This window comes from Toxorhynchites rutilus, chromosome 2, assembly GCF_029784135.1.
Source record: "Toxorhynchites rutilus septentrionalis strain SRP chromosome 2, ASM2978413v1, whole genome shotgun sequence".
NCBI classification, from domain to species: Eukaryota; Metazoa; Arthropoda; class Insecta; order Diptera; family Culicidae; genus Toxorhynchites; species Toxorhynchites rutilus.
In genome coordinates this window covers 8,711,155-8,723,273 of record NC_073745.1, presented here as the reverse complement: position 1 = coordinate 8,723,273, position 12,119 = coordinate 8,711,155, and the positions used below count along the sequence as shown (strand labels likewise).

The 12,119-nt window shown below is 39.3% G+C and overlaps 1 protein-coding gene across 1 annotated transcript in view; it reads left to right on the top strand.

Moving 5' to 3' along the window:
• LOC129771190 (cyclic AMP response element-binding protein A) overlaps positions 1-12,119 on the top strand; it is a 303,674-nt gene that overhangs the window by 221,144 nt on the left and 70,411 nt on the right. Inside the window, exon 2 of the mRNA XM_055774601.1 lies at positions 11,314-11,542. Coding sequence (XP_055630576.1) covers positions 11,314-11,542 — 229 coding nt within the window. The remainder of the gene's footprint in view (positions 1-11,313; positions 11,543-12,119) is intronic.

The window sequence follows — 12,119 nt, the reverse complement described above, 5'->3', positions numbered from 1 at the left end:
ATATAAACCATTTTTGCGTGAACTTGCCAGTTATATACATTATATATCATCCAAATGTGTCTTGGATGTATAAAAATTCAGATGGCGAAACATTTTTACGTCATATGTAATTATAAACTCACGAATTGCCATTTGTATATGTGAGAATATTTACGTTTATAGAAGGGGGAGTGAAATTCGAGGTCTGTTCAAAAAGTACCGCGACTTTCGAATTTACGCGGGTTACGTATATTCGATTTTAGACTTTTTTTGCATTATGTAGGTACTCATGTCTCTCACTTATGCTATTTTGAATGTTTAGTTAATTTTTGACAACTGCTTTTCTTACACGTGTTTCGATCTCACTTTATAAGTGACTTAGAATATGCCAAGTTACACGATTCAATGTTTGCTGAGATGATTTTAAGTTTGTTTAAATGTTCGAATGAGAGATCTGTCAACAAAATAAAGCTCTGTTTACGAAAGTTATTTCAGCAAAAACAAGCTTCTTCTAGCAAACGAGTGCTCGAAGGTCTTCACAACCAATACCCGTCATTATTTATTCATGCTGTCGCTGTGGACTAGAGCGGGAAAATTGTTCTGTCACCGACAAAGGACTCCCTTTCTAAACCTCCAAATACTCGATCGACTTTCGGTACATATATGTGCGATCATTACAAAGCAGGAGGGTCTTTGCCGTTGGCGCATAGCATAATAGACACAATTGATCATGAGGCATTATTTTTTCAGCAGTTGGTTGGTAAGCGATCAAGCCCCAACTCCCGCTGCCCCCCGGATGTCAATTATAGCCGTCAACACGCGTTGCTCCTTGCAGCAGAGAGTGTACCTTCAGCTTTGTACCCTCAGAAGAGATGAAACGAATCGATAGACGGCAACCGCTCATTTTCAGGCCACTGCCACTAAGTATATCGAGTTTCTTTCAATCAGACGGTGAAAAAATAGGCGGCTATATGACATCATCACTCTAAACATGCATTCACCGTTGAACGGAACGCAATCGATCTCACGCAATCTCTCCGGGGCATATTTTGTAAATGTTTTTTTTTCTTTTTATCTCGAATGACGCACGGAGTTGGCTGCGTAACTTCAGGTGTTCGCACAATCGATTGATTGAACATTTTTCTGCATCCAAACATTTTTGTTTAAAACAAACCTGAAAAAAGTGCACAGTTTGCAAACAAAACGTTCACCGGAGGTCATGTTTCAAGCAGCCGTCAGCAAAAAAGGACGCATTTGTATTGCTGCCTTCATCGTCACCAACTAATTAACATTGCAGTGGGCACCAGAAACGTCATCAACATGACGGCGGGGTTTGCGGGTGGCTGTGAATTAGCGTGCTTGTCTCATGCAAATGATCACCCCTCAGATTTGTCCGAGCAATCCGCATGCGTTGGTAATTTTTAATAATTATTTTGGTTTAACGACCGTTTTATTTCCCAGGAAAAAATCATAGCCTTGACACTTACGGCTTAATTTGTTTCCAGCTCTCGTCAATGGGTCGTAAAAAATCCACCTGTGAACGACGACGAAGAAAACGACAAATACTAGGCATTTCAATTGAAATTACCAATCATAAAAAAACCAGCCAAAGTCTCTCGACTCTGTGCGAGGCCCATGATTAAGCTATTTATCTATGCTTGCTCAATTAGAAAGCCATAAAAATTAGACAAAAGACAATTTATGGTCTCCTGTTCCCGGGGCGCAGCGATCGTCGTCATTCCAACGCCAAGGGCCCAAAATCGGCCGCAGAGTTTCATTTTACGACCTTTTCCAGAGAGTATGGGAATCTATCCGAGCTGTCGCAAGGAACGATCGTTTCAACATTGCGGTTCTGCACCGGGGGGGAGAATCTAGGTTTCGATTTCATTAACACGAGCTGTGGCGCCTCGATCGTTAGGGTTTGGTGCGGAAACCTTGTGTGCAGAAATACCGTCGTCCGCCTATACACAGGATGGAAAACAAGCAGCGGGGTAGGGGTGTCTCCTTTTATGAATGACTCAGCTGTTGCAGCAGCAGCAGCAACAGCAGCTGCGGATTGAGGTTACCTCATACGATCGTGTGCACAGAAATTCCTCCACAAGGCGGTGGTCACAAGCAATAGCAACAGTGGCAGCATCAGTGGTGTGGAGGAGAACGGGTCCCATATTCATACACGAGGGTTGATTTACATATTCCGCACGGGGCGAGGTGATACTTTCAAATTATAACTGTACTTGCATTGCTGATGAAATCTTGGAAAACTAAAGCGACGCTTGCACGCACTTTTGATCGGCTGATCGACGATAAAATAAAGGCAGCAAATGAAACGGTTGGACACTTGCATTTTATCGTGTGATGATTCCAAATGAGTTTGATTCGAGCTTCATTGCAGCCGTGAAAGTTAATTACTGGGAATTACTCGGCACATTTGATGAGAATCGTAAAAGATTGATAGCCCATTGTGGGTCCCGGCGCGTTATTAGTTGTGGGATCACATTTTTTCACTGTGAATCCGTAATTAATTTGAGATATTTGTTCTCTATTATTATTTAGCTTTTTCTTGGTTATGCTTTGTTGATCCAAACAATACAGTGCCAAATCAGCCTAAAAACAGCAAATTTTCACGCGACCCTCTTCGATTTTATTGAAATATGGTACATAAAGGGTGTGTCACATCAAATTGCATCACGGAAAAAACGCTGTAGAAATTCGCCCAGTAGACCGATCCTTTTGAAAATTTTAGACAGTAAAATAAAAACTATTAAACAACTTTTGGCATTTTCTTTTTATTCATACTTCGAGCCCAAGCCCGTATGCTCGCACCTTCCTCTTTACCCCGTCCATAAGGTTCTGTACAACGTCAGGTTGTAGTTTTTTTGAACAGAAATCCATTTTCTTTTGAAGTCCGCCTCCGATTTGACAACTTTTGGGTTCTTCCGGAGGGCCTGCTTCATAATCGCCCAATATTTCTCTATTGGGCGAAGCTCCGGCGCGTTGGGCGGGTTCATTTCCTTTGGCACGAAGGTGACCCCGTTGGCTTCGTACCACTCCAACACGTCCTTTGAATAGTGGCACGAAGCGAGATCCGGCCAGAAGATGGTCGGGCCCTCGTGCTGCTTCAATAGTGGTAGTAAGCGCTTGTGTAGGCACTCCTTAAGGTAAACCTGCCCGTTTACCGTGCCGGTCATCACGAAGGGGGCGCTCCGCTTTCCGCAAGAGCAGATCGCTTGCCACACCATGTACTTTTTGGCAAACTTGGATAGTTTCTGCTTGCGAATCTCCTCCGGAACGCTGCATTTGTCCTCTGCGGAGAAGAACAACAGGCCCGGCAGTTGACGAAAGTCCGCTTTGACGTAGGTTTCGTCGTCCATTACCAGGCAATGCGGCTTCGTCAGCATTTCGGTGTACAGCTTCCGGGCTCGCGTCTTCCCCACCATGTTTTGCCTTTCGTCGCGGTTAGGAGCCTTCTGAACCTTGTATGTACCCAGGCCCTCCCGCTGCTTGGTCCGCTGGACGAATGAACTTGACAAATTCAGCTTATTGGCGACATCCCGGACCGAACTTCTCGGATCACGTCTAAACTGCTCAACTACGCGCTTGTGATCTTTTTCACTGACGGATCATCCATTTTTGCCGTTCTTCACCTTCCGGTCGATGGTTAGGTTCTCGAAGTATCGTTTTAGTACTCTGCTGACCGTGGATTGGACGATTCTCAGCATCTTACCAATGTCCCGATGTGACAACTCCGGATTCTCGAAATGAGTGCGCAGGATTAATTCACGACGCTCTTTTTCGTTCGATGACATTTTCCAAATTTACGAAAAACTGACAGTGAAGCATGGCCAACGTGATCTATACACTCTTATCTGATTATAAGCGAAAGCTGAAGATATAATTCCTAAAAATTAAATTTCTACAGCGTTTTTTCCGTGATGCAATTTGATGTGACACACCCTTTATGATGGAAACTACACAAAATCACAATTTTTATTGTCATGTGATCAATATAAATTACGACTGAATTTTTGAAAGGGACTTTACGACTAAGTTTTCGAAATTGTATAGAATTTTAACGAACATTATTTTGATTATATTAAAATGGTTATATCTCGAGAACTGTAGGTCATAGGATTAAACGTCATATATAGTTTCTCATGTAGAATCGAGTGTAGATTCCATTTCTTACGTAACTTTTCTTAAATAATTCACAAGAGAAGCGGCAGACAATGTACCTCTTTGCCTAACCATCGGCCCTCATCCACAGATCTTTTTTTTAGATTGTTTTGGAAAAAGTTAACAATAGCTTCGCAATTTCACTACCTGTGGCTATAATTTCAACCACTCTCTGGCAGGATTATTTCCGAGTATATTATTTTATATGTGCTATTAGTTTTTATATTTTGCTAGTGGTATGACATATGCATCCAACTTTATTTAAAATTCAGTTCCCTGAATCGTAGAAGGTTTTAGAAGGGACCCGGTCTGGAAAATCCAAAAATCTAATTTTTGTTTTTTTGCATTTTTGGGAAGCTACCGCCCTCAGAAATGTTGTCCTAAAAGGCTTTTTCGATATTTGATTTCGTTGGAAAGTTACAGCCAAAAGTATGAAGTCACCTCAAGAGATATAGTATTGCTGTACGAATTTTTGAACACGTTTTCTCGAAACCATGTTTTCTCAACCGGTGGTATCGATATCTCAGGATCTACTCAACCGATTCGGCTGAATTTTTTTTTATCAGCATGGAGAAATGAATGATCTAAAGTGGTCCATTCCCGTTTTTAAAAATCTATTTTTTTCGATTTTTCGACTTTTCATGAAAAATAACTCATTTTTAGCAGAAATGGCCGCCATTTTGGCTATTTTTCGAATCTTCAAAAACCCCTTTGTAACGCTTTAGCTATTGTCCTAAAGTTTCTAAATATTCATTGGAATTCGTTCTGCGACACTATGTTACTTCAGAACTGATACCAGCAGCAAGGTACCGATTTTCAGATAGCATCTACGCATCTAGCTGACAACAGAGTAATAATCATTATTCGTGCACTCAAAAAACGGAAAATACATCTTCAAATATGCCTCAAACAATGAGCAAAATACCCGAACATCTGAATAAAAAATCAATAAAATTCATTATTTTTCGACCGAGGGTCCCCCCTTAAATTTATGAAAATAATTAACACTTCTATTTTGCCATACTTTTGTTCTGGCACTCTTGTGCTCATTTACCCGAACCATCTATATCGGTATATAGCAACAAATATAGCTGCAAGGCACAGCATGCTGTGCAAATCAGCCGTTCGTTAATCGTTCGCTCGAAATGCAAATGCAGTGCAGACGAAGGAGAGATGAGTATTCTGTTCTGAGTGTTCTTTGGAGCGTTGTTTTTGGGTGCGATAAATCGATAAGTTCAGTGTTATAGTGTCGCTCTAGACAGCAAGCAATCCACAGTGCATGCTAACTCGGAGATTGATTTGAAAATTTCCTCTAATTGGCGTTTCATTGCTTCGCAAAACGTTCGCGGCCCTCTCTTAGTTAAAGCATTCATTCATCGTTCCTCATCATTGAAACCAAATGTTTGTACTGAAGAGTTTCCTTCTTGCATTTCTATAATGTTTATCACTCCGGTTATAAATTCATAGTCCTACGTCAACAATGTGGTCCTGTTTGGGCATAACCTATTATTTTGACGTAGGACTACGTCTTACATTAAGGGTACCAAATCATAAAACAGGTCACGTTTTTATGAAATAAAGTTAACGGTAATAACTATTTTTGCTGCGAACGGATTTCAACAATTTGCATACAAACCGAATCAGAAATTTTCTAAGATTTGTTCGATATGGTATATTATTGTTCTCGAGGATCGTTGCTTCTAGGACTGCTCCTACAAACCCAAGGCTTAACGATTTACCCTTTTCAAGCTCACCGGAACTAATCTAAACATTTATTGAATTAAGTGTATAATTGAATGAAAAAAAAAACGTGTTTTTTCGGATTTTCGGATCTTTTTTCGAAGAGAAGATTGCAAAATGATCTTCTAGATAGTCACCAGATGATATAGGTTGTGGAATATCAAGTTTGCATATTTCTAATATTCTTTGTCTCTGTGTTCATGGTAAACTTAGAACTCAGCCATTCCATGCCAAACCGATATAGTCCTCAGATTTTCGTGAAAAGTGGTAATTTTGTTCTGTATCACAAAACATTAGACCGTATTTCTTATTTTTTCATCAGGGTGACCATTTCTATTTTAGGGCAGTTCGAAAAATCAATTATTTCCACTTTTCCCCCGGAATGACTTTTTTTTTTAAATTCATATCTTTTGAACCACTGAACCGTTTTAGATGATCGACATATCAAACTGAAGCCAATGAGCTAGCCTTCTATTAACAAATATTGAAACATCAAAAAAAAAAAAGAATTTTGTTTTCATAATCATCGATTGAAGTCGTTTTTTATTGTTTTCATGGATTTGGACTAGAAAGCGCTATATTTTTTTATATATTTTTTTTTTGGAAGCTGAGAAAGTTTGTTTACATAACATATCTCGATATCAGAGATGCTATTTTTCCGTTTTGAGGATATGATTTCCCAAAGTTAACCGATGTTTCGAAAAGACCATTTTTTCACCTTTTTTCCATTACAAAAATTCATAACTTCTGAACTACTGAACCGATTCAGATGATCGACATATCAAACTGAACCTTATGAGTTAATTTTCTTTGAAATAAATAGTACTTTTGGCAAAAATTTTGATTTTCGTTTTTGTAATTAATGATTGAGTCAATTTTTCATAGTTTTCTCGGTTAAAGATAGAGGGCGCTATATTTTTTTATATGTAGCGTATATATTTTAACATCACCGAAACTTTAACTGTAAAAAATAACCATAAGCCACCGATTAGTTTATAGTTTACAGTTTACAATATTTCCACAAGTGCAATTCTTTCACAAGTGTGTATATGTGTAACCATTGTATTTAGCGAATACTATACGAAAGTCACACATTTGTATTTTGTTTTTGCACGTATGAATCTAACGACAAATATATATGAATCCGTTCAATCTTGTGACAAAAAGGACTAAAATCAAATAAAAATAGTCCGGTAATGGTCTTATGCATAATTTTCAATGAATACTTCACGCGTCTAAAATTAACTTATACATTTCATTTAAGAATATTCAAAAATAGGAAAAAAGTCACTTGTCCAAAAAAGTTATTCTTAGGCTCGTGTCGGTGTCACAGACCGAAAGTGGAAAAAAGTGACACACGTTCCCTTCGTACCAACACAAGCGAATCGCTAAATGATGACGAATGAGCATTAAAGTCTTTTTGAAAATTTTTATTGATATATTTCTGAAATTATTACATTAAATTTCTATGATATTCAAAAGCTCTTGCACCGATTAAATTTTAAAAGTTAGGAATATTTGAAGAAAGCTCAATGAACATTCTGAACACGAAGCCTCAAAATAACATACAATTGTAAGCTTGCAATGACTTAGCACGGCTATTTCTTGATAAATTTGAAAACTGATGATACCATCAGATGTTGGTCAAATCTTTAAACACTCGAAATAGTTGAAAACAGGATCGTTTAAATGGGGAGTAATGTTTGTACTTTTATCTATCATAAGTGGTTCAATATGATAAATAGAAGTTCTTAAACATTGTTCAGCAAAGTTATGTCACATATAGAACTTATTGAAACACACACACACAAATTTGGAGAATATGAAAATCAACATAAATTTTTCTAGCTCATAAAGCTTAACTTTTGATTAAATGTCAGCCATGTCAGGCAGAATTTCAATCAGATTTAAGCTTGCTTAAACGTTTTTACAAATGGAAGTGAAGTTCATGAAATTTTCAGTAGAAATAGAACCAAATTTCAAACCCCTATCACAATTTATTAACAGAATTCGAACATATTTTCAGTCAAAACATATTTCAAGTTTTTTTTTTATTGTTTTAAAATATCTTCCGCCAAGAAAAATTCTACTTGTTTTCCACAAGCGATCCTCATTGTGATTCGTAATAAGTGTCTCACAAACAGTACTGTGTACTCTTTATCTGTTATTGTGAATTAATCATCGTATTTAACGGCATTTTTTAATGATGAAAAAACCGTCCAAGATCTCAGGATTTAAACAATTCTACGAATTTTCACGTGAAAAAATCTAGTATATCCGCAACTTCCTCGCGTGGCTGACAGCGTGCTGTATGCAGAACGGAATCAAATTTTTGACTAATACGGTTCGTTACAAAACCTTTCTTCAATCGGCGTTCTTTGAACGAGGAAACATTATGCAGATACAAAAAACGGGAAAAGGTTGAGACTCGCGACGCACAATACATTGTTTTTAAATAAAATCCCACTATAAACGAGTCCACAGGATTTGGAGTGTTCAACAAAATTTCCAGCACCTCCCATAGTCTTCAGTTCCCTTGCTCAGTGTATATTGCTGAATTGGCAGCGATTCACTGGGCGCTGGACAGCGTCGCCTCACGACCTGTTGAACACTATTACATTGTAACGGATAGTCTTAGCTCTGTCGAAGCTATCCGTTCAGTGAGGCCGGAAAAGCACTCGCTGTACTTCCTTGAGAGAATACGAGAAATTTTGAGTGATTTATCCAGACGCTGTTATGTCATTACCTTTATCTGGGTCCCTTCACATTGCTCCATTCCGGGTAATGAGAGGGCTGACTCATTAGCAAAGGTAGGTGCAATTGAAGGCGATATTTATCAGCGTCAAATCGCCTTCAATGAATTTTATTCTTTAGTCCGCAAAAATACCATCACTAACTGGCAACGCAAGTGGAATGAAGATGAATTGGGCCGGTGGCTTCACTCGATTATCCCTAAGGTTAGCCTCAAACTATGGTTCAAAAGTCTGGAATTGAGTCGGGACTTTATTCGCACTTTCTCATGTCCAATCACTGTTCGTTAGATGCACTACTCTTCCGTTTCAATCTTACCAGCAGCAATCTCTGCGTTTGTGGCCAAGGTTATCACGACATCGAGCACGTTGTTTGGTCGTACGAGGTGTATCTGGACGCCAGATCTAATTTAGAAAACTCCCTTCGGGCCCGAGGAATACAGCCCAATGTGCCGGTAAGAGATGTGTTGGCTCGGTTAGACCTTGACTACATGTCCCATATATATGTTTCCCTTAAAGCTATCGATCTTCGTGTGTGATTGTCCCTATATCCTTATACCCTTCTTCCCTTCCTTTGCGGGTAATTCGTCCCCTTGCTATAAATAGTAGAATAAGGTGAAATGTAAATACACTATAGATATGCGAATAGATTTAAGAATTGAGTGTTCATCAACATTGTTACAATTTCCTTATATCCCATCCTTCTCCTAAAAATATGTCACCCTTCTAATCTCGAGTACACCGCGAGTAATCGGTTTTCCACCTTACTAACCATAGATGTAAGAAAATTGTTTATATATATAGTTTTAAAATTATATTTAAGAATTCGGCTCCTTTAAACTTAAGTAACTGAGCCTGTAAAAATAAACGAATTAATAATAAAAATAAAATCCCAATTTTTAACGAGCAGATTTAAATTTGCACACCTGACACACCTGACTTGTTTCTGCAAGTAATAGTAGCCGTGACTTATTCCGAAAGCCAAGAGTCAAGAATCTACTTTGAAACGCACTGCGAGAAGTGATTACTGTTTGATCTGGAAAAGATAGCGAGCGAATTGTCTCGAAGAAATGTCACAGAAATGTGCATTCTTGAAAGCAGTAACCTTCCACTTGTGCTTAATATTTATCTAGCTTCTTATTTACTCACTCGTTGAAATGCATTTCCAATGTATCGTTTTCCGAGCCTCCCATACTTTGCATAACAGATGAACTTGTTTATACCGCCTGGTGACAGGTTGATAACTTCATTAATTCTACTCCGAAGCACAAATTTGCATTTCAGCTGAAAAATTCATGTGACTTATTGATTTCCCGTTGCTCGGCTGCAACTGTTTCCACATTCCTGCTGTTTGACAATGTCTCTCTGGTAAGGACAGGATATCAATTCGTTTACCGCACGAAGAAATTATTCCAATACCCCGAGAAACGGGTCCTTTCCTTATTACGTGATGTTAGGTCACTCTCCGGTCGGTCGGGTTTGTCTTTATTTGCATTGTATCGATTGATTGTCTCTTCTTGGTTGGTGCTGAGAAATTCCTCAAAAGCCCTCGCGCGACCAATCGAAACAGGTAGAACAACTTTCATTTTTAAAACCTGATATCCCTTTGCCTTATAATTATACGCTTTTATCTCGCGGAGTGTGTGTGTGCGTACGCTCTTTTTTCTCTCCCTCGCCGCAGCTCGGATCGCGTTCAGTCTCCTCCCCCCTCCCCGTCTTACTCCCCGTGGAGTTCATCTCGCGCTTTCGACCTTATTGCGTTTTTATTGCCGAGCGACGGACGAAACGCCGCACGCACTTTCAGAAATTGGGTGCATTTTTCCTCGAACTCCCTTCGGGGGTCGGAAAAAAGCACCACAACAAAGCGAACCATACGCATTCGGGGCAGGATCCATGGGAAGGGTGGAACCGATTATCGTAATTATTTAGTTTTTTATGATTACGGTTGTTAAAAGACTGCATAACCGTCGAGCGTCGCGGCTCGATATTGTTTACCTATTTGAGCTCGTTTGGAGGCACAGCAACAATCAGGTCAAGCCGTTGTACTTTCATCTCTAGTAACATAACCAGACGACAGCATTCTGGTTTTCGAACATTGATCTCATCACGCTGTGTGTTGTTTACTCATGCTTTCTCCGGGGTGTGTACATGAATTGTTTCGTCGAAAGACGGGAGTCGCTATGGGAATCTTTTTTTCAATGGTGAGACCTTGTATTGTTCTCTTTTTGGCGGTATGTAATTATCGAAAATGTTTTCTGGTTGTTATCTCCATTGTGGAATCGGTTCTCCGTGTGTGCATACGTACTAAGACTTTCCACAAGCAGAACCATGTAAATTTTGAACTCCACAAAACGATGAATCGAATTAATCCCCCACGAACATCGCTGGAAAATTGCCTTTGGAAACATTTCTATATTATTTTCAATTCGGATCGATTTTATCCATTCTCTCCCGTGCCTACATTCTTATTTTAATCTGAAGATTTATTCGTTTGACCATGTCGTCGGTTAACCATTTTCGATTTCGATTATTTTCGTCACCTTTCCCACATAGCGTCCATAAATACAGATAAACCTGTCGAAACCGGCAGGCTATCTTGCATTTCTAATCGCGCGCACATGCTAATTCGGATGTTTTCTCTTCTCTTCCCACCCTCTCTCCCTGCCCACAGACCATGCAAGACACACTGAAAATGTCCAGTTATGTGGACATGCAGGATTGGATGGAACGCGACTCGAAGCTCCCGCCGGTGATCTTGAACGACAAACTGATGACGGACGCGATCATCGGTTCCGGCATGCCGATCAAGACCGAACACTCGTACAGCCTCAATTCGGACGGCGACTCGATATCGGACACCCTGCCCGACTCGCCCCACAGTCTGCAGAACAAAATGGACGGTAAGTGGTTATTTGTTTTTTTTTTTGTCAGAATGGAATCCAACATATCCCGTATAGGATGTCTGAATCCATACTTTACGGATTCGTCTATTCGAACCTCTCATCATATCGACGACTCGTAGACGACAGTAGATTTCCGAAAAATCCTCAACAACGATGACGAAAAATTTCGGCCATTCAATTATTTTGACGTAGAACTACGTCGAACAGAATCATATGGAAGGTAAAATGAAAATCTTAAAACTTCTTAATAGAGCACAAATATGTTTGCATCAACTGATAAGAAAATGTTTCTACATATCTATCCCAATGAATTTTATTTTATTTATCTCGAGATAAACAATCGAAATATACAACATTTCCCAAAACGCGCTATGTGCCACGTTTTGATACCTCCAATTTGTGCTCCTCAGATGATTCCGCAACCGGAATAACATCGGAATGAAATTTGAATACAAACCAAATTCATTTATTCATTTTTAAGCGTGAAGCAGAGTTCATATGCTAAGCCATCGTTCCAGCATTGCCACGAATATCGGACAACCGTCACTCATCGTTTTCGTGTAATTGAACCAGC